Below are 23104 nucleotides of genomic sequence, written 5' to 3' on the forward strand. Positions count from 1 at the left end.
CTTTGAATTCAAACGAATGCTTAACCTGGCGACTGATAAGTGATAGCTATAAACTAATCACCACCAATCTCTCAGGATGGTACGACAGAAAGGTGATCGGAGCCTTCAAAAACCTGGTTGATATAAACTTCCTTGTAGCACTAGGACCACCAGGTGGCGGCAGGAACCCTCTTACAAGTCGTATTGTTAGACATTTTAACCTTCTCACCTTCTGTAATCTTCAAGATGACAGCAAGGAGAGAATCTTTGGCACCATCCTGGCGAACCACTTGTCCTCAATGCCCGGAGGAGGAGCTGAATTTAGTGGAAACGTTTCGAAGGCCACCATCATGGTAAATTTTATGAAATATATTATAATATTAATAAACAACACAGCTGAATCTGTGATGGATCCAGATTCCTGCTTATACTTTGTTATTTAGATTAGCTATATTATGTACTAGATGAAAACCATTCATTGCCATGGTATGAGATTTATTATGAACAAAGACATCAGATATTGTTTCATTTCTAAACACAATTATAATCGCAGGTTTACAACACCATCTGCTCACAACTTCTGCCCACCCCAGCTAAATCTCACTATACCTTCAACTTACGAGATCTGGCCAAGGTATTCCAAGGTATGCTCATGCTGGATATGGGAAAATCCCGACCACAGTTTGAAATTCTTAGGCTTTGGTATCACGAGTGTAAGCGGGTCTTCGCTGATCGTTTGGTGAATGATCAGGACAGAACCTGGTTCGATGAACTTCTGAAAGAGCGCCTGGTCAAAGACTTTGACACGTCCTACGATGCAATTGCATCCGAAGACATGCTGGTTTACGGAGACTTCATGGTTCCCAACGCAGACCCAAGAATGTACGAACATATCGACAACGTCGAGAAGATGGTGCTCATTCTCCAGGAGTACCTGGAAGATTACAACGCTCTGAGTACTGCCCAGATGAAACTGGTGCTGTTCCTGGACGCTGTGAGTCACGTGACTCGTATTAGTAGAGTTATCAGGCAGCCTCTTGGCAACGCTCTCCTTCTTGGAGTTGGAGGTTCCGGAAGACAATCTCTGACTCGACTTGCTGCGCATATGGCAGAATACGACCTCTTCCAGGTAACATAAGTGCTCATTATGTTGTTTTATCGTCAAATCTAGATTCTAGAATATTCTTAAATTTGGATTATTCTAACATTTTATTTAACGTAAATCAGTTATTATGTTCCTGATTGCATTGTCTTTCAGATTGAGTTGAGTAAGAATTACGGAGTGTCCGAGTGGAGGGAGGATTTGAAAAACATGCTTCTCAAGGCTGGTCTTCAGAATAAGAGTATTGTTTTCCTCTTCTCTGATACACAGGTAATAATATATTTTAATATTGTTAGCTAAGTTAAAATCAAACAATTTCGTGTGGATCACAATCAATTTATTTAAACATTATCTATACTACTACTACAATCATAGAATAGGTTATCATCAATCTATCTCGTGGAATTGCTAATGTAATTACTGACCTAATAAAAATTCAAATTGATACATCCCTCATCTTCTCTTACTATTCTGAAGCATTGTCAATCGGCATGGTTGCAATCTGCCATAACTTCTTCATATGTTGCATCTTTTGTTTCTTTCGACCACAAAATGCCTCCAATCATTGAGAGTAGGGAGGCAATTACAAAACCAATGATAACATAGAGAGGGCTAAATGAGTAAAGGAAATAAACCAGAAAAGTACTGATCGCTCCAGCAGTTTTACCCCAGAAATTGATAACTCCCGTTGCTGTGTTTCTAATAACAGTTGGATAGATCTCGGGAATTATTATCCAGATTATGATGTTGAATGCGGAGGCGAAAAATTTAATAAAGAAGAACGATGCTTTGGTAAAATTTAGGTTAATGCACACGAGCAGACTCGCTGTAAAAAGGAAGCCTATGATACCAAATGCCTTTATCGGCCAGACCCGCCCTAGTTTCTTTGCTACAAGCAAGCCCAAGGTCACGGCAAATAGTCCTGCGGCGGAAATGAAAGTAAGATCAAGCAGTTCCCTTCGTGTTAGAGTTTTACAAGTCCGCTCGATGGACCCTGACCCAACACCACCACAGATATCTCTGGACACAGCGAATGGTAGATAAACTATGAGCCCAAATATCAGGAATATGTTTCCAGCATACATTATGGAGAGCAGTATTGTTTCTTTTCTGAACTGAGGTTTAAGGACGTCTGTTAAGGTACCACGTTCGTCGTTGAAAGTTTTTATCCTGAGGTTTTCTGGAAAGGGTTTGTTGTTCCAGTCAAAGTATATCCTGAGAGCATTTTTAGCTTTTTCCTCTTGTCCGCTGGCAACCAAATAACGAGGTGATTCAGGGACCATTGCTAGAATTACTATTGCAATCAAGATGGGCAAGTTGGCTACAATAATGAACACTCGCCAACCAAAAGTGTTCAGAAAAAGCACAGCCTCTATAGAAATGACTAGTAAAGATATGTTACCGATCAAAAGCAGCGAAAATACACCATATTCTTTGTATTTTGCGCAGGTGATTTCTGAGCTGAACACCAAAGCTGTTGGAAAGTTTGCACCAATGCAAAGGCCGACAGAGATTCTTGTAAATAAAAACATCCATTTGTTTATCGATGCGGCAGACAGGAAACTGCTGACCGCTAAAATGAAACCTGCTATCAGAATAGTTTTTCGTCTACCGATTTTATCCGACAGACTACCGAAGAGAACTCCTCCGATCGCGTAGAAAAAGAACACCGAGCAACCTATAGCGACCTCAAAAACTAAACTCAAATTCCATTCGCACCTCAAATACGGGATCAGAACTGCCAGTATAACGAGCTCAGATACATCAGAAAATGAAACAAACATAAGTGCAGTCCAGGTGTAGTACTGAGCTTTACCGAGTCCCAATTCCTCGTACACTTCTTCCAGATTCTTCTCCTCGCTTCTCTCTGCCTCATCATTTCCGTGTGTTGCCCCATAATTCACCACCTCATTTTCTGTTCCCTCATCCATCTTTTGTTTTCTACCGAGTAGATGATTAGTGAGTTAGTGGGTCAATTTTTGTCATTATGTGAAGGCTGGAGCGATTGCAATGTATCATTAAAAATGAAAACGGCAGTATTGGTCAACGGCTCGATGTTAAAGTTGTAAAATTTGAGAAACAAACTGTCTAGAAAAACAGAAATACATGTGCCATCGGTATAGTCAGTTTCAATTACAAACTAAGACAAAATATAAAATTATCAAACAATTTACACATAATATCAGCAATGGTCACTGCAGTTCAGCTACACCACAAACTACGTGTATTATTATGATCCCGATCCTATGTGGAAAGTTTGCTCCCTCAACAAAATAAAACAACGAACTCCATTATAAAGTATTGACTAGCCGACTAAAGCTGTAGTTACACCTCTACTCTGTTCCCACATGAAAAGTCTCCGTGGACGCGTACAATGTACATTGCACATAATGTAGAATATTATTACATTATGTGCAATGTACAATGTACAATGTACAATGTACATTGCACATAATGTAGAATATTGTTAAATCGGTTTATATATTATATTAGTGATTATGAGGAATACATAATATATAACTTTTTTTGCTGTTTATTATAATTAGAGCCCGAATAATATGATAATTTTTCTATTTCAGATAAAAGCAGAGTCCTTCCTCGAGGACATCAACAATATCCTTAACTCTGGAGATGTTCCCAACATATACGCCTTCGAAGATCTGGATAACATCTACACCGCCATGAAGCCTGTCGTGCTGGATTTAGGACAGCAGCCGACCAAAACAAACCTGTTCGGAGCGTACACAAAGCGAGTAAAGAACAACACTCACACTGTTATCTGTATGAGTCCTATTGGTGAAGTGTTCAGAGCCAGACTTCGTATGTTCCCAGCTCTCATTAACTGCTGTACTATAGATTGGTTCAGCGAGTGGCCTGACGAGGCTTTGCAGTCCGTCGCCAAAACATTCCTCAGCGAGATTCCTGGTTTGGAGGATGGACAAGTGGAAGGGATTATTGATGGGTTGGTAAATACCTGTGTGGTAATCCATCAGACTGTCACTAATGCGAGTAAACAGTACTTAATAGAGCAAGCAAGATACTCCTACGTCACACCCACCAGTTATCTAGAACTACTGGGTATCTTCTCCAAACTGATTAACTTGAAAAAGGAAGAGCTGGAAGCAGCAAGAAAAAGAACAAAAACTGGTTTGACAAAACTCCTCAACACTCAAGATGATGTGGCAAAAATGCAAGCTGAGTTGGAGACTATGAAGCCCATGCTGGAAGAAGCGACAAAGGACACGGAGGCAACAATGATACAGATAGACAAGGACAGTGTGGTAGCCGAACAAACAAGGGAGATGGTCCAGAAGGAGGAGTCTTCTGCAAGTATTATGGCAGAAGAATGTAAATCAATCGCTGATGATGCTCAGAGAGACCTCAACGAGGCACTCCCTGCCTTAGATGCGGCTCTAAAGAGTTTGAAGAGTCTCAACAAGAACGACGTGGTTGAGGTGAGAGCATTGCAGAGACCTCCAAACGGTGTCCGGATGGTAATTGAAGCTGTGTGTATCATGAAAGCTATCAAACCAAAGAAAGTGCCTCATCCTGACAAGGCTGGTGTAAAGATTGACGACTACTGGGAGCCTGGCAAAGCCATTCTCCAGGACCCGACCAAGTTCTTGGACAGTCTCTTCAAGTTTGACAAGGATAATATCTCTGATGACGTCATCAAGAAGATTCAGCCTTATATCGATTCCGAGGACTTCACTCCTCAAGCTATTCAGCGAGTGTCTAAAGCGTGTACCTCCATCTGTCAGTGGGCCAGAGCGATGCACAAGTACCACTTTGTGTCCAGGTCTGTGGCTCCTAAACGAGCTAGACTGAAGGAAGCACAAACACAACTCGATACCACCATGCAGATCTTAAGCGACGCAAAAGAAAGGCTGCAGGAAGTTGAGGACAGAGTCGCAACACTCCAAGCAAAGTACGATGAGTGCCTCAACAAGAAAGAGGAGCTAGAAAACAAGACGGATCTCTGCCAGGCGCGTTTGGGACGAGCTGGTCGACTTATCGGAGGGTTAGCTGACGAGAAGATCAGATGGGAGGAAACTATCGAAACTCTGACAAAACGTATTGGTAACGTTGTTGGAGATCTGATGCTCTCCGCTGGTTGCATTGCTTATCTTGGTATTTACTCTGGTGAATACAGGCAGTCCTTGCAGGACAAGTGGGAAGATTATCTTATTGAGATGGGAGTCCCACTAACTCCTCAGGTTAGTCTGGTGACTACCCTTGGAGACCCGGTCAAGATACGAGAATGGAATATTTACGGTCTCCCTCGTGACAACTTGTCTACTGAGAATGGTGTTATCGTGCAGTACTCCCAGAGGTGGCCTCTATTTATCGACCCACAAGGACAAGCTAACAAGTGGGTCAAGGTCATGGAACGTGATAATGGTATTGACGTCATAAAACTCACAAACAGGGACTTCTTGAGATCACTTGAAAATGCGGTCCGGTTTGGTAAGCCTTGCCTACTTGAGAATGTTGGCGAAGAGCTGGATCCTGCTTTAGAACCAATTTTACTGCAGCAAACATTCAAACAACAAGGTGGTATAGTGATCAAGTTGGGAGACACCATAATTCCTTACCATCCTGATTTCAAGCTGTACATCACCTCAAAATTGCCCAATCCTCATTACACACCCGAGGTTTCGACTAAAGTAACGATTGTCAACTTTACTTTATCACCGAGCGGTCTTGAAGACCAGCTGTTGGGTATCGTCGTGGCGGAGGAGAGGCCTGACTTGGAGGAAGCAAAGAACCAACTTATCGTGAGCAACGCCAAAATGAAGCAAGAGATCAAGGAGATTGAAGATAAGATATTGCACAGACTTTCTGCTTCAGAAGGCTCCCCTGTTGACGACATCAGTCTCATTGACACATTGGAGATATCGAAGGTGAAAGCAGAAGAGATTAAAGCGAAGGTGCTTATTGCCGAGCAAACAGAGAGAGATATTGACGAAACAAGATCGAGATATCTACCTGTTGCGGTCAGGACCCAGATCCTCTTCTTCTGTGTGGTCGATCTTGCTAAGGTCGACCCTATGTACCAGTATTCACTCGAATGGTACATCAAGATCTTCTTGAATGGTATTGCCAACGCTGAGACGTCTGACGATTTGAACGAACGAATCGTTAACATCAACGAATTCTTCACCTTCTCATTGTACGTTAACGTGTGCAGATCTGTATTCGAGAAAGACAAGCTTCTTTTCTCCTTCCTTCTGTGTGTTCGTATCCTCATGCACGAGAAAGACATCAATATGGACGACTGGAGATTCCTTATTGCTGGTGGAATGTTGCCTGAAAAGCTGATTGCTAACGCTGGCGAGGGATGGTTGTCTGACAGAAGTTGGACAGAGTTACAGGCTTTGAATTTGCTTGGTGCTTTTGTGGGAATCGCTGATACTTTTAAAGAGTATGAGGTTGCCTTTAGGGCCTACTTTGATAGCCCTGAGCCTGAAAGGTTAGTCTAAAATGTAACTTAAAACGTTTCTTGATTGATTATAATTTCATCTTCTTGATGTATCATAAAAAGGAATCGGATACGGAATAAAACTAGAGCTGGCGTACTGATCATAAATAAATATTTTCAGAGCTCCACTACCAGGAAAATGGGAACAGCTCACAAATTTCCAGAAACTTCTTATTCTGAAGTGCATACGTCCTGACAAGTTCACCAACGCCATGCAAGACTTTATCGCGAATAGCCTTGGTGAGCAGTTCATCGAGCCCCAGACCACTGATCTATCCCTGGTCTACAAGGATTCCTCCCCAACTACACCCCTCATTTTCGTGCTGTCCACTGGAACTGACCCTGCTGCTGATCTATACGCCTTCGCAGAGGTAAAATTCCGCGAGAACTATTCTAGTGTTAAACTTTTGTGGCTAAGAAAAAGTATAATTTTTTGTGACTCGAAGTCAAAATGTAAATTGCACTGCTGTTTAAAGTTATATTTCATGTACGTAAAAATGCCTTAATCTCTTCAGGAGATGAAGTTCTCTAAGAAGCTGACTGCTATCTCGCTGGGTCAAGGCCAGGGACCTCGAGCTGAGGCCATGATGAGATCTGCAATGGAGCGTGGAAGATGGGTATTCTTCCAGAACTGCCATCTTGCCCCATCCTGGATGTCCTCGCTGGAGCAGCTCACTGAGAATATTGACGCTGACAAGGTTCACAGAGATTTCAGGCTGTGGCTGACCAGTATGCCCACACCTAAGTTCCCTGTTGCGATCCTGCAGAACGGCAGCAAGATGACGGTGGAGCCCCCCAGAGGTGTGAAGGCTAATCTGCTGAAGAGTTACCAGCAGCACAATGATGAATTCCTCACTTCTTGCACTGGCAGAGTATGTCATAACGGATTTTTAATTATCTGGTTGTTGTTTTTTTGCTGTATATCGTAAATTGATAATTTGATACCACTTCAGTTACAATAGGAAAGTTTAATTTTTGATAGGTCACGAAAACTCCCATCTGAGCCAAGTTTACTTCATAATTGAAGCCAAATGTACAATTAATACAATTTTCCAGATATTCTAGAAATCAACCATCAGTATTTCATGTTTAACTATTTAACAGGACGTGGAATTCAAAGCTCTGCTCTTTTCGCTCTTCATGTTCAATGCTGTTATCTGTGAACGAAGGAAGTTTGGCTCGCTTGGTTTCAACATCCCATACGATTTCACCGCTGGAGACTGTAACATCTGCGTGTCTCAGCTCAACATGTTCCTCCAAGAATACGCCCCCCAAGTCCCTCTCAAGGTAACACATAAATCTTATAAACCTGAGGACATAAGTTATATAATTTATGATTTATCACCATCACGATCCATACTCTCCCGACTCCCATGAAATATGGATGCTATTTTGATTTACGAATTGCATAACAATCCAGCAAGCTTACAATTGTTTCCTCTACTTTAGGTGCTGCACTACACTGCTGGTGACATCAACTTCGGAGGCCGAGTTACTGATGACTGGGACAGGAGATGTATCAACACCATATTGTACGGGTTCTACAACAAGGAAGTTCTCACTGAGGGTCATAAGTTCTCCGAGTCTGGAACTTACAAACAAATTTCTCATGGTAAACTATTTTATACCTGCCAAATATAAAATATTTTATTAACAATGACCGTTGGATTACACTTGCGTTTCTCTGACTCCAGGAAATTCCAAACATACACAGTTGGAGTATTACGATTCAGAGAATTACATTCGGTATACAACCTAGGCCTAAACTCACTTATTTCAGAGGCCGTGTTCAAGGATTACATCAAGTCCATCAAGGCACTCCCTCTGAACGACAGTCCGGAACTGTTCGGGCTCCACGAGAACGCTAACATGACTTACGCTCAGAACGAAACATTTGCAATCCTCGACAAGTTCCTCCTTATGCAGGCCAAGACTGGCGGTGGAGGAGGAAAGTCTCAGGAAGAGGTGACTTTTTTGTTCAGATCGAAATTGTGGCAAAATGTTGATTTTATAGTTACTTCGATACACTTTATAGTTTAACGTCTAAGATGGCATATTTATCCTTTTGATGAAGAGAGATAAGATAATTATTATCTAAATGTTTCTATTCTGATTATGTTTGTAATTAACGATCCGATTTGTTTAACAGGTGATCGACGAGACGTCAAAACAGATTTTATCTAAGGTCCCTAAGCCGTTTGATATTGTAGATTTGATGGAGAGACACCCTGTAATGTATGAAGAGAGTATGAACACAGTCCTCCAACAAGAGGTTTGTTTGCTGATATTATTCAATATTCAGTCTCTGGATAATTCCAGTGAAAATATACAGTTTCAAAGACTTTTCTAATTTAAGGACTAAAATTGATACGGTTCTAAATTTCCCTGTGAATTAATGTTATCTCTAATCTGCTAGGTGATCCTGTACAACACTCTGCTGAGCCTGATACACCGCTCACTAGGCGACCTGCTTAAAGCCCTCAAGGGTTTAGTCGTCATGTCAGACCAGCTGGAGAGGATGTCGACCTCTGTCTTCAACAACTCCGTACCTGATATGTGGGCCAACAAAGCTTACCCCTCTCTCAAACCTTTGGGTTCATGGGTTGCTGATCTTCTTACGGTTTGTTAGCATGTCTTTATTCTTTATTTCTTATTTAAATGTACCGAATCCTTAATTTCTTACACTTGGTTACCATAGCTATACTAGCTATAGGTTTGTTTGTTTTTTTTTTTAAGAAACGGGCCCTTTCGCACTTTACAGGAGCAGTACATGCGCAATTACACTCACGTGTTACTCATTAGCAGTCTGTAGTAATAGTATGCATATTGTGCAATATGCTATCTCTGACTCTATATTATGTACTGCAATGTACTGGTTCTTAATTCTTTGTCTCTTTGTCTGTTTGAAGAGGGCCAAAACTACTTTACGGGTGTGACTACCTATTTATATATGTATATGCTTAAAAGGTATAGGTAGATGGTACTTGATACCGATGGAAACAACTAGTTAATTAATCCTGTCATCAGCAACTCGTTAAGTCTCAATTCTAGATTTGGGAATCATCGCCATTCTAATTCACGGAATTGTCGCCACGAAATAATTGTGAAAGGAATTGTGACATGTTTAATTTATAAGTAGATGTCAAAAGTGGCGATGATCATTTATTTTCTAGATTATCACGTCGTCTATAGTAGTCGGAACTATAAACTTACACATATATCTTCACCTTCAGAGGCTAGAATTCATCAAGGGTTGGAACAAGGACGGGATCCCAAATGTGTTCTGGATCTCAGGTTTCTTCTTCCCTCAAGCCTTCATCACCGGTGCTCTGCAGAACTACGCGCGGCTCACCAGTATCTCGATCGATACTATCGGATTTGAGTACAGGGTGGTACCTGTAACGGAGGAGATAAAGGAGAAACCCAAGACTGGGTGCTATGTGTCTGGGTTCTTTGTTGAGGGTGCAAGGTGGTGTAGTGAGACACATGTTCTTGCTGAGTCTAGACCAAAAGAGCTTTTCACTGGTTTGTATTTTTACTTGTAGCTTAATTTTATTAAAACTATGAACATAAAACAAAATATTACTCTACCAATAACCACGTTAAACTAGTGGATTGATGGCGTCTAGTATCCACAAAATAAATTACTAAGGCTAGCTATATACCGTTTGTTAACTTTACCCTGTGAAATTTTTACTTACAATTTACTATAATCGAGCATGAAAACATTTTAAGTTAGTAGACTACTAGTAGTCCTCCCTAGTTATAGTCCCTATAGCTATCAGTTTCATTTCCTCAAACAAAAAGATAAACTATCCCCACTCCTCAGATATGCCGACGATCCAACTGATCCCAGCAGCGGACAGAGAGCAACCCAGCAGCGGTATCTACATCTGCCCCGTCTACAAGACCCTGACTCGAGCAGGAACACTCTCCACTACTGGACACAGTACCAACTTTGTCATGCCCCTCGAGCTTCCATCTGATAAGCCTCCAGAGCACTGGATTAAGCGAGCTGTCGCTCTTATCTGTGCTCTAGACTATTAAAGTCTCGCATTTACGACTTTATTCGTTTGAGAAAAGACTTTGTAATACAGAGTTATAGAGACTTTACTATGATTTATATTATTTTTAATCCGTGTAAATATCACGCTGTAAATTATTGTAGATTCAGATAAAATGTACAATATTAGAAACAAAGTCATGTTCGTAGGTTAGCTACGTTTTAGATTTTTAACTGTGAAGAAATTAATATGGGTTGTAAACTTGTATATAATGATTTTATTCTGAGGTAGTAGGGATCTCGATTAGATAATTCCTACCACCCTCGGTATTATCACCCCGTTACAATCAGATTCAATCAAACTCTTGTCAGTATTCATCACAAACATTTCTCTCTATATACCAAGTTTCATTACAATTGTGAACGATATCTAGCTTTTCATTTCAAGATGTAGATAGATTTCTATGTACTTGTAGTAACAGTTTTGTAAAATTTTTAGAATAATTCATTTAAACTCCAAATTCTATGCGTATTACTTCTCCACGTCATCACGACCAACCCTCCTGTTGTCAGACGAAGAAAGTGCCTAAACGTAAATATTTACAATTTTGAAACGAAATTACTAAGATCCATCTTAACTCCAAAAACAAAGACATTATATTTAATGGAGAAAGCACTCCCTTCACTTGAAATGGCGCACAATTAATGTACCAGATGCCTTCTAGAGAAATAATCGCAATTTATTAACTTTTACATCTCATTGTTGGTGCCCAAGTTGCTCTGTAAGTGTAATAACACACTATCCTCGGTTCTTTTATGTTTTAACTAATTGGTTAAGCTCACATTTACAGGTTAGCAATAGCTGGGTGAAAAAATTTACTATACTCCATCGTAGCCAAATTATATCTGCGTACTATAAATTACGTACCGTAGAATGGGGGAACTTCGCCATGTTTTACAGCTATTTCATGTTATTTAGAAAATACGACACGAGTACTAATCTTCCCTGACAATACGAATGATCTGGTTATATTTACATGTCCGTAGTATAACTCCGTGTTACTGGGCGGCGCTCAGCCTGTCATTATGAACATTATAGCCTGGGGTCCCCAGATTAAACTCCGTGCCGGCTTCGAAATCATCATCCCTAAATTTCTTCGGAAATTTTTGGTCATATCAGTTAGATTTAAGCATTAAAGAGAAGTCACTGTGCTGCAGTAGATGCTAGCAAAGTGGGTACACTAATATTATAATGATCTTTGTATTATTTTATTATGCTATTCAGTTCATATCGGGAGGAAAATCAAAAACAGCGAGTGCTTTTCACAAAATTCGTACGCCCATTACATTTAATTTCATATTTTTGATGGCTGATAATTTGAAATTGAGTTTAATAGGCCTTTCCGCTTTTCCGAACAATAACCTTCGTACCTGCCGATGTGGCAGCTCTAAGTCTAATATACTTTTCTAGATTACAATATTTTTACCATTTAGAATTTTGAGCGCTTTCCGGCAAGAGACAATGCAGATGACTCATTAGACTCATCTGGAGAGCACAAAAACCCCCGGGAGCCCATAAAAACTCACCAGACTCTTTGAGTAGTCTACTAGTACTCCTATATCGGTATGTAATGTTGACAGGAAGGGAGAATGGTAAATATTGTACGCCGCATCTAAATTTCTAACTTATAAAAGTTTGCAGAATGAACAATGAAAGGACTGATCATTTTGCTTACCCTTCTATTGTCTAATTAATGTTACAACATAGCATAGTAATCGCGAATTTTTAAAATATTTCCGGTTATCGCTGCTCGTATGTCGTAAAACAATACCAAAAAGCATAATACCATACAGTGGTTATAAATGAGCTACAGGTACAACTCCTGCAATAACCTTGCTGATCCAATAACCTTGATGAACATTTTCAATATGAACCGTTGCAGTTTGTCGACCACACTATTACGACTGTATGGCCCCCTTCCATTTTGCACTACTTTAGTTGTGGCATATGGCCAATTTTTGCGTCCGCGGCGGCTTTTTCGTGCAACTCTACGTTTTCTGGTAACGAACTTTGAGGGGGAAATAAAACATTTTGCCGTCGATTCGGACAGTTTGTCTTCACGAAAAGTGAAAATTTGTCTGCCACAATTACGTAATTAGTAAAACGGTTCAAACTTCGCAACATAATTTCAATTTTCATAACATGTTTGTCAAATTATGGATTCTCAGTTTACACTGAAGACAATACAGAGTAAAGACCTGGTGATGGTTCTCGCTAATCTCCTACAAGCGCGGTTACAGTTTTAAATTCGATGTTGCTAGAAACTATTATGTTATAGATTGGGAGGAGGATCTTTGTATCGTAATAATGTAAATAAATCCGTTGAACTTACACTGTACTACAAACCTTATGTTGAGTAAGTCTAGATACGCGACCCGATGCTCTATAACCTTACCTCATGACGGACACGGAAGTCTGGGATTGGTGCAATTCAAACCCAGCAAAATGATTTGATTGGATGACATGTAGGCGGCGTATAGATAAATCACGTGACCGATGTGAGTCAGTAAAAAAGCTGCACGTGTCGTTTCCGTAGCAACATGATCGGTCGCTATGGAGACACGTGCTGAGGTGATGAGATGTCACGTGACACACGGAGCTAACCTCTGATAAATCGAAATGGCAAAGATGTGCGCGTTCTCGCAGCTCTGAGGTCACGTGACAGCGTTGTACTCGGTCACGTGACTCACGCTGGTCCAATAAGACGTGGGGAAGCGCATAAAGGAAGGAAAGATCGGAGCAGGCCCAGTCGCATCAGTGCTGTACTGCGAGCACGGCTTGATGATCTATTGTTCCTCTTTGCCATGGCTGGTGATGTCAAGCCTCCCCATTAACTCGATTATAAACTTTACACATCTTGACTCTTTGCTCTCACTGTACCTCCGCATTTGCATAATTCAAGGTCCTTTCAGCGTATGGCAGAACATTCTCGATGTATACTTTTAGTACATTGCACGCACATCTTTTGTTACACCTCCGCATTGCTCTGGGTCATTATTCAGATGTTATGAAATGTCACAGACTGAATTTGATATCCTATACGCTTATTCTCTGTGGACAACACCACGTGTCCAATACCTGGTGTCACGTGATGACTTCTAACCTTCCGTGTTAGTTTAACTACCCCAAACCACCAGGCATTGTCGTGTCAAACTCCCTCTCTCTCGCAAATTATACGTCACCTATATTATCTCACCACATTTCAAGTACCCATTTTGATGCATTAACTAGATAAGTTATACTTATAGCCGCGTATTCGAGATAATGTTTCAACTTTGCCAGTGTAGCCCCTTATATATTTATAATTAAGTCAAAATTAGAGATAACGAAAATGGTGTGACGCGCTACTATTTCATTTCATTAAAAGTAAGCTGCTTACTGGCTTTAAAAACTTGGGTACTTTGCATCCGTGTCACTGTTATCAGAAACCGCACAATTATGATTTAATAAGTAATCAAATAAGGTCATGATTTAAGTAAACCTGTTTGTCTAGATTGTGAAATGCTTTATGGCCCCCTGTCTTGATTGCTCAAGATGAGCTTACACAATACTCAGTGCCATTTTTAACACAAGTCAATTGCATTTCTCAAGTCTCCAAATTCATTGCTCGCTATAAGCATTCTACAGCGGTGACGTAACGTCCAGCGCTAATACATTTTAAAGTGCCATCCAATTTAGTGAACTTATCACAGGACATCGAATTGTTGACAGGAGTTGTCAGAATTGCTAAGAATTTGCTGGAATTTCTCTAGTCGTGTGACCCACGTGACCGCAGCTCCGGACTCACGTTGCCCTGTCACGCGACCTGTCTTCTGTTGCTAGCGTCCGGCTCTGTACGGCCTCCTGTCATTCTTCTACATAGCTCTCTAGAGGGCGTTGCTCGTCAGATTTTGCTAGGTTTTTCCTTCAGGCCGCTTTTCTTGGGTGAGGTCATAAAGCCAGCTTAAGTCATCCATCTGCCTGCCTACTTTTCAGTTCTCATTTGAGCATCATCATCAATCAGTTTTGTTCATAAAAGCCTTGTATACATGAGTTATTGAGTTGGACGGTTATTAGTTATTTGTTCTTGAGACCTGTCCGCGTATTATTTGCACCTGTCACTGCACAAGCAGTTGATTTCTTGAAAACAAGCCACCTAATTTTCCCAACTTTGAGATTCAAGTGTTATCTTACACCCGATAATACTTAATTTGTTTTATTAACAAATTTACATTTTTAGAAGTAACGTTACTCTCCTCTTCTCTTGTTACGAAACAATATGGTAAATACAAATTACACTTGATTTCTTCAATAATTACATTTAGATAAATGATTACGAAGATTAATTTCACATTTGTACAAGCACATTTTCTAGATCATAAAAATTGTTCCCTTTTCCTGGACGATGCTGAGACCGAGATTGCCTTGACCCAAAGCTGTAATATTACAAACTTTTCAGCGAGAAGTACTATCAATTCACGTTGGACAAGCTGGATGTCAGATCGGTAACGCCTGCTGGGAGCTCTACTGTCTGGAGCACGGTATCCAGCCGGATGGAACCATGCCTGGAGAGAAGACCGTTGGATCTGATAACGATTCTTTTAACACTTTCTTCAAGTGAGTTCATTGTCTTCATTGATAATAATCGGGAAGCCAGTGGGTTAACCAGTAGATAAGACATTAAAAGGGCAACAACGTGTCATGTATTTTTTCATAAAACGATATTTATCGCAGAGATAGCCATTCCCATTCTACCATGTTCAAGTAAGTGTGTAATTAGTGGGATCAGAGAGGTTAAGGGATTACAAGGAGGGATTAGTGGGTTCCTTATCCAATGAGACTTAGATACACTTTCATGAAACACAGGCTACCGTTATCCTGTAATATCGGCTTGTAAGTGGGTCTTGGGATCAAGTTTTAGTCCAATTGGCTTCCCTATTCTTATGAATCGAGAGAAGGAACCCACTTTAACCAAGTGTTAAAGGCATAGATGGGACGTGCGTTTTTTTTAATATAAAGTGCGTAGTTAGGTGCATGTTTGTTGCAGTGCGTTAAAGTGCGTTACTTTTTATTCTTTTTCGCCCTAATTGGCCTATCACAAATATACACATTTAGACAATCTGTTCAAGTTATTACACAGTACTCATGACTCAACACTTACAAAATGATCACATCACTCAATCTAATTGAATTCGAATGATCTTAAATTAATCACAAATAACTTTCCGTTCTTTTAAGTGCGTTTAATGCAAGTGTTTTTTAGTTCGAAGAGAGTGTTTAAGTGCCCACGTCCCATCTATGGAAAGGGATCGACTTTCTTTCTTATAAAATTCTGACACATTCTGTAAACTTGTTACTTTGTGTGCCTAACTCATTTAACTTCCCCAACTTCCGATTTATTGTAATCCTGGTCATTCGGAAGATTCGAATTCTAGAATAAAATTTAAAAATAGGGCATATCAAAACTTTTTGAAAAGACGTTTCAGCTAATCAGGGCCTCCTTTAAGGATACAACCTAACGTTTCAGGTTCTTTTAGATTAAGACTAACAATGTAAATTAGGTTCATAAAAACATTAGTCTCTTGATCCAGAATGAGGTCACATGAAGGCTAACGCTCATCACAGTTTAGACCATCATATAAACTCTATCGCTTTGCATGGAAACGTGGCTTAAATTAAGAATAAATAAGTAGAAGCAAACATAAAGGGGTGTTTCGGTTGACCAGGGTACGTTTCAGTGAGACAGGTTCTGGAAAGCACGTGCCTCGTGCCATTTTCCTCGACTTGGAGCCAACTGTTGTAGATGAAGTGAGGACTGGAATCTACAGACAGCTTTTCCACCCCGAACAGCTCATCACTGGCAAGGTATGTGCCTCTCTCACATTTGAGCCGTGCCCTTGGGTGTTACCAGTAAATTAAAACAATGACCGACTGATGTGAATGGCTTACATAATTAAAATTTCATATGGTTTCAACTGCTGCACCTGTTGACAGTCATTGCAATTTTAGGAAGATGCCGCCAACAACTACGCTCGTGGTCATTACACCGTGGGCAAGGAGATTGTTGACAAATGCCTGGACAGAATCAGGAAACTGGCTGACCAGTGCACCGGTCTCCAAGGATTCCTCGTCTTCCACTCCTTCGGTGGAGGTACCGGATCCGGATTCACTTCTCTTCTCATGGAGAGACTGAGCGTGGACTACGGCAAGAAGAGCAAACTTGAGTTCGATGTTTACCCTGCACCCCAGATTTCCACCGCTGTGGTTGAGCCCTACAACGCCATCCTGACCACTCACACCACCCTCGAGCACTCTGACTGTGCCTTCATGGTCGACAACGAAGCCATCTACGACATCTGCCGACGAAACCTGGACATCGAGCGACCTAGCTACACCAACCTTAACAGGCTGATCGGACAAGTTGTCTCCTCCATCACTGCTTCTCTCCGATTTGACGGTGCTCTGAATGTTGATCTCAACGAGTTCCAGGTAAGTTCTTATTTCTTTATTTATATTTATAATTAATCTACTAGATGCCAAATTAATCTTCCGACTAATTCTGCGGGGCTCACAGTCCCCCATTTGAATTACCGCAATTAGTCAGAAGCCATTGTTATCTTAAATTTAATGGAAAATTTAGGGCAGCAATTTATAAATTATTAGTATTACGTAGCGTAAAACAATGATACCATACTACAGCTAGTGAGCTCCTCTTGCTTAATACTTAGGTTACAAGGTCACATTGCCCTAATCCATATAGTTATCTCTGGTCTGACAATGGATGATAAGACCAAACCAAGCGAATTATCTTTGTAGGTAATCTGACCCAGATTTTGGCTATAACAATGCAGATAAAGTCACATGGCTTCTTGTAAAACGCCCTGTCGAACCGCACATTGTCTGACCATTCAGACTTTGCCAAGCATGTCACGTGATTTATCTGACCAATGAATTTGCCATATTTTTATCACGTGATGGCGTGATTACTGGTGATGAAAGGAGTAGCAGATGGTATTTTATGATATCATTCCCGGTAAACAACACCATGTCCTGTGTTGACATGTGTGTTCATGTCTCGTGATGGGATTCTTGTAATCGTAGAAGTGTTTACACTTGACAGTCAGTTGTACAGTGTAACATTGAGACATGGTGACTTAGTCGACAGACCGGCACCACCCAATATGATATAATTGATACTGAATCCTGATTCTACGTTCTCAAGCGAAGCATTCAAATATTTCTCATATTTTCGTCAGGGTAGCAAAAAGTATACTCATTCTCTAATTATTCAATCGATCACTATAAAATATTGATACCCCGATTAGATGTAGACAAGGAATTTTGGAATTTATTAGAGTACACATTATGAATCTTTTGACTTTTGAAATTTAATTTTCTCCAGACTTTGTTAAAACAAAAAAAGTCATAAACCTAACCCATAACCGCAAGAGATCCGTCCTGTAATTGTAAACTTTATTTCAGACTAACTTGGTGCCATACCCTCGAATCCACTTCCCTCTGGTTACCTACTCTCCTGTCATCTCTTCCGAGAAGGCATACCACGAGCAGCTGTCTGTCAACGAGATAACTGCCTCTTGCTTCGAGCCTTCCAACCAGGTAAATGCGAAGACCAGAAATTCAAATGTTAAGAAGTTATATATGACTATTTCTAGGAGCACATAAATAGCACAAATATTTTCCGTGGTCACGTGATATTTGTCGTGTGATCACGTGACTATCACTTGTTTATCAGATGTTCGAAACGTTTTGTCAGCCGGGTCTTTTAAATTGGGCGGAGGAATGTGTTGAAATTGCAGCAGAAATGGCCACAAGAATCTGTTGCTGAGTCTGAGCATGAGAGTCACAAACTGTGTCGTGCATTTGGGAACATATGCCGCCATAAGCTGTAATTAAATAATTAGTTTTAATGAACGCAATAAGCTCAACTTACAGAATGTTATTTTCAGATGGTGAAATGCGACCCCAGACACGGAAAATACATGTCTTGCTGCCTACTCTACCGTGGAGATGTTGTCCCCAAGGATGTCAACGCCGCCATTGCTACTATCAAGACCAAGAGAACCATCCAGTTCGTTGACTGGTGCCCTACTGGATTCAAGGTTGGCATCAACTACCAGCCACCAACCGTCGTACCCGGAGGTGATCTCTGCAAGGTACAGAGGGCTGTGTGCATGTTGTCCAACACCACCGCCATCGCTGAGGCCTGGGCTCGTCTTGACCACAAGTTCGATCTTATGTACGCCAAGAGAGCCTTCGTCCATTGGTACGTAGGAGAAGGTATGGAAGAGGGTGAGTTCTCTGAAGCTCGAGAGGATCTTGCTGCCCTTGAGAAGGATTACGAAGAGGTCGGTGCTGACAGTAACGAGGCACTTGATGAAGATGAAGATGATGAAGAGGATTACTAAACAGAAAACATGATGACACGAGATCCTGTCACGTGCCGCACGTGATGGTTGAACTCCGTTTATGGACCTCCGTTTGTGGACCTTCATAATGAACAATTCCAATGACTCTTATTCTTCTGAAGACTGCGCCGATCTAGCTATCTGCTATCACCTTGTCTTGCCCCTGCTAAAATGATCAATGAGTTTTTGTCTAGTAAATTTTATGTTGCAATATCTTTCTTAGAAAATTACATGAAATCGAAGTATAAGTAGTTTTATTTTTCCTAATTCCGTAAACCGGGAGACATTTTTTAAAGAAATAAGATTATCAAAAGGGCAAAATATTCTAGAAATTTAAATTTTTTATAATTCACGGTACGTGCGATAAAATCAAGTTTGCGTCAGATATTTATGATGCTTATATCATATATTGATGCTTGTTAGTCTTACTCTTACCGAAACCAACACGACGGTAACTTCTAATATAACAGTCTAAGTTGTGGAAATCTTCCAAGGCGGGGAAAACAATTCCAGCAGTTTCCACGGGATCCCGTTCAGCCCCTGCCCCTGCCCCTATTCGATCTCATCATGTCTAAAATTGACGCTCTGCATGTCGACACGTTGCATTTTCTTTTCGGGCCAGCTCATTAAAGATATATTTGTATCACGTCGTGACCCCCATTACTATTAGCGTTTCTACGATACAGAGGTAGCCGCGCACTCGTGCGCGGCGGGTCATACAACGTATGACAAATGACAAAGATATATGCAACGTTCGAGAAACACTAAAATTGGTCCATCCAAGTCTAATTTTAAGTTAGGGTTAATATAGGATTTAGGGTTAGAGTTAAGGTTAGGTTAATATATGAAGGGTTCCGGTTATGGGTTAGGCAATCAAAGCTTATAAACGGGTGTTATTTGAAGTGGGATAGATCAACATGGGATGGGCTCGCTATAGTGGGATGCACCCGCAATGTTCACGTTAACTAGACTTAATGCTTAAAGAGTTGTAATTGTAGCGCGATGCACTATACTGGGCCGGGCCGCGCATCCAATATAAATGCTTCTCGCAACCGATTCGGTAGATCGACGAGATGCACCACTAGCTGGGCCTCGCCGAGCTGCGAATGATATTGATTGACAATGTGAATCAACTTAAAGTTATTAAAGAGATATGCAAATTTAAGCAAGAAGCTCCCCTAATACCTAAAAAAACATTTTTTGCGCTCATATACCACTCAATCTGGGGACTTTGGTTTTTACTAATTCGCTCGCCCAAAAATTTCACATGTTTTTGTTATTTATGGTTTTAAGCATCTGTACAAAACGGTTTGAGTTTTACATAAACCTTACCTCAACCTGGGGCCGGGACCTCAGGCTATCAGATCATAATTTACCTGAGGACCCCAGGCTATTATGTTCATTAACATTAATATACCAAATATAGATTTGGCGGAATGACAGGCTGAGCGCGGCCCAGTAAATCATAATTAGGGGGTGCACCATAAAAATAAACTTGCTCGGATTTTAAAAATTTTTGTACCATTGTTTTCTAGAGACTGTGAGAATTTTCACAATACCAAATTTGTCATACCTTTTTGGAAAGATCAGAGAGTTTCGCCTAGGTGCCATATTTGATGGTGCGCGGCTTTTGGAGCAAAATTAGCTGTAAAAGTCGCGTAATTTGACCAAATTTGACCAAATTCGTTGATTTTTGTCGTATTATTTGGATATATCTTCAGTTCCTTGAATGAGATCATTCTGAAAATTGGCGACGACCTTCCAATAGGACTTTTACAACTGTCCGAAAAATGTGGTGGATATCGGAGTTGACGTAGTGATCAAAATGGGGCAAAATACGCTGCTTTTAGCTATAACATAATGTCTGATCACTGATGGTTGGATATGCTTTAAACTTTTCGGACACTTTCCTTGTAAGTCTATGAGTAAGCTTACCAATTTTTGTTGCAATCGGAGGTCGGGAAGGATACCTAATATCTATTTGTTTGAAGAAAATTGTGCTGGCCGAAATTAGCGCTAAAAAACCATCCTACAGTCGGCACGCGCGGCTCACTGTTGATGGCGCACTACCTATCATAATCATAAACATATGAGAGAAATGACAGGCTGAGCGCGGCCCAGTGATAACATAAACCTTGACCATTGTTTTCACATAGCCATGTGCCTACGCGTACTGCAAGCGAGAGGGCTCTGGTTAGAGCAAACCATTGTTAACGATCTGGCCCGGCGCGCGCTAATTCGTAGCTCGTGCCGTCGGGCACGAGAAGAAAGCGGCGCGCGCTACTTCGAAGAAATTTGTATCACGTGGTGACCCCCACGGTCGCTTCACTATAGTCTTCGACTATACAGGGGGAGCCGCGCACTTCGTGCGCGGCGGGTCATACAACGTATGACAAGAAGACATTTAGACCAGTAACATCCGTCAACATAAACCTTGTCATACGTTGTATGACCCGCCGCGCACGAGTGCGCGGCTCCCCCTGTATCGTAGAAACTCTATAGTGAAGCGACAGTGGGGGTCCAGGGAAGCATTTAATTACCCTACGTCAAGGGGGGTAAATGTAATTCGGAATCAGCGTCCAAAAATACACCGATTTAGATCAATCTCATACCCAAAGGGCCTTTTCACAAGAATTTTCTTAAAATTTGGGCGAGCGATTTAGTAGGAGCGGGGGACCCCAGCTATTGAATCGTATGACGCCCAAATTTTTTCATGGAAAGATAATAATGATCTGAGTTTCGTCTTAATGCATATTTAATGACTTGTCCGTTGTGCGCGGCGCTTTTTTAAAGCTTCCTGAGCTGGGTAACGTAGTCGTAACACCACTATAGGTTTATCCAGATCTGCCAAATTCCTAGGAGTGACCCTCGACAGCAAGCTCAATTTCAATGAACATATCACCAATACCACCAAAAAAGCTACGGCATCCCTTATGCATCCCTTGGGGTATGAGCCCCATAACATGCAAATGGATGTACACCGCTGTCATCAGTTCTATTCTATCATACTGCTGTAGTATATGGATTAGGGCTACCCAAACAGACACCAACGCGAGGAAGTCCAAACGAGTTCAGGCATTGGCATTACTGGGCCGCGCTCAGCCTGTCATTCCGCCAAATCTATATATATATATATGTTAATGAACATAATAGCCTGGGGTCCTCAGGTAAGCATTGGCATTGAGAATGATGTCTGGTGCCATGCCTAGTACTCCCTTCATCGCACTGAACCACCTCACTAACATTTCAGATATCATACTTTTCTTGAGAGGTGAAGCAGCAAAGGGCACTGCCAGGCTTCAAGCCTATGGTAGCTTAACCCTCGAAACTATCGCCCCCAGAAAAGGTACCATCACAACTCACACCACTATCAACAAACAATTCATGGTAGACCTCAACATACCACCCAAAGCAGAGAGACCTATTTATACCAACCATGATGCTTGAACGACGCTTCACGGTCACCACTCCTGGAGCTGACAACATTGAATATAGAGGCTCACTCTAAAACACCATCGACAACATCCCCGGTGAAACCATCACCTGCTACACAGACGGGTCACGCACAGACTCAGGTAGCGGGGCTGGTTATATTATCACCACTGACAACAACAACACTACACTATAGGAAAGATCATTCAAGCTTCCCGATTATTGTACCGTTTATCAAACAGAACTCACTGCCATCATCGAAGCTTGTAAATATCTCTCAACTTATACCAACACACACATCATCATATGGTCAGACAGTCTCTCCTCTATTCAAGCTATATCATCACCCTCAACGAGGAGTAGAACTACTATATAGACTGTTACGACACCCTCAATACACTCGGATCCACTAACACCTTAGAGATCAGATGGATAGCTGCACACATCAGATTGTGGGGTAATGAAAAAGCAGACGAGCTGGCCAAAAATGGCACAGCCAGTGAATCCACTTTGAATTGCCCAATTCCACAATCTTACATCAAACGCCTGCAGCCTGATCGACGACAAAGCCACCAAACTTAATCAAGAATCATGGATTACTGATGGTCCTAGACACACTAAACTGACACTTGGACACAAA

At 41.2% G+C, this 23104-nt stretch overlaps 3 protein-coding genes across 7 annotated transcripts in view; 2 read left to right on the forward strand and 1 right to left on the reverse strand.

Annotated features, from left to right (window-relative positions):
- The window catches only part of LOC134811479 (dynein axonemal heavy chain 1-like), a 32275-nt gene extending 21188 nt beyond the window's left edge, over positions 1 to 11087 (forward strand). For all 4 annotated transcript variants that reach the window (XM_063818319.1, XM_063818320.1, XM_063818321.1 and 1 more), the window contains 13 exons: positions 76 to 332; positions 533 to 1108; positions 1238 to 1351; positions 3661 to 6554; positions 6685 to 6934; positions 7079 to 7435; positions 7668 to 7850; positions 8013 to 8175; positions 8344 to 8528; positions 8713 to 8835; positions 8980 to 9183; positions 9797 to 10088; positions 10393 to 11087. In XM_063818319.1, the coding sequence (XP_063674389.1) occupies positions 76 to 332; positions 533 to 1108; positions 1238 to 1351; positions 3661 to 6554; positions 6685 to 6934; positions 7079 to 7435; positions 7668 to 7850; positions 8013 to 8175; positions 8344 to 8528; positions 8713 to 8835; positions 8980 to 9183; positions 9797 to 10088; positions 10393 to 10610 (5816 nt within the window). In that variant the 3' untranslated portion in view covers positions 10611 to 11087. The remainder of the gene's footprint in view (positions 1 to 75; positions 333 to 532; positions 1109 to 1237; positions 1352 to 3660; positions 6555 to 6684; positions 6935 to 7078; positions 7436 to 7667; positions 7851 to 8012; positions 8176 to 8343; positions 8529 to 8712; positions 8836 to 8979; positions 9184 to 9796; positions 10089 to 10392) is intronic.
- LOC134811480 (synaptic vesicle 2-related protein-like) lies at positions 1382 to 3080 on the reverse strand. Its single transcript, XM_063818323.1, has one exon. The coding sequence runs from the start codon at positions 3010 to 3012 to the stop codon at positions 1564 to 1566; it is 1449 nt and encodes a 482-aa protein (XP_063674393.1). The 5' UTR covers positions 3013 to 3080; the 3' UTR covers positions 1382 to 1563.
- Positions 11088 to 13375: 2288 nt separating the features above from the next.
- On the forward strand, positions 13376 to 19274 carry LOC134811481 (tubulin alpha-1C chain-like). Of its 2 annotated transcripts, XM_063818324.1 has the most exons (7): positions 13376 to 14888; positions 15066 to 15223; positions 15341 to 15370; positions 16345 to 16471; positions 16616 to 17095; positions 18089 to 18223; positions 18574 to 19274. In XM_063818324.1, exons 1-7 carry the CDS (start codon positions 14886 to 14888, stop codon positions 19030 to 19032), a joined length of 1392 nt encoding a protein of 463 aa, XP_063674394.1. In that variant the 5' UTR covers positions 13376 to 14885; the 3' UTR covers positions 19033 to 19274. The 2 variants fall into 2 exon arrangements, with proteins under 2 accessions (XP_063674394.1, XP_063674395.1); XM_063818325.1 differs by lacking the exon at positions 15341 to 15370.
- The last annotated feature ends 3830 nt before the right edge of the window (positions 19275 to 23104 follow it).

This window comes from Bolinopsis microptera, chromosome 2 (assembly GCF_026151205.1).
Source record: "Bolinopsis microptera isolate Bmic1 chromosome 2, MBARI_Bmic_1.0, whole genome shotgun sequence".
In the NCBI taxonomy this organism is placed as follows: Eukaryota; Metazoa; Ctenophora; class Tentaculata; order Lobata; family Bolinopsidae; genus Bolinopsis; species Bolinopsis microptera.

Coding starts and splice junctions, on each gene's coding strand:
- LOC134811480 (XM_063818323.1), bottom strand. CDS start 3,012: ATGGATGAGGGAACAGAAAATGAGGTGGTGAATTATGGGGCAACACAC.
- LOC134811481 (XM_063818324.1), top strand. Junction 17,096..18,088: donor TTGATCTCAACGAGTTCCAG/GTAAGTTCTTAT, acceptor ACTTTATTTCAG/ACTAACTTGGTGCCATACCC. Junction 18,224..18,573: donor GCTTCGAGCCTTCCAACCAG/GTAAATGCGAAG, acceptor TGTTATTTTCAG/ATGGTGAAATGCGACCCCAG.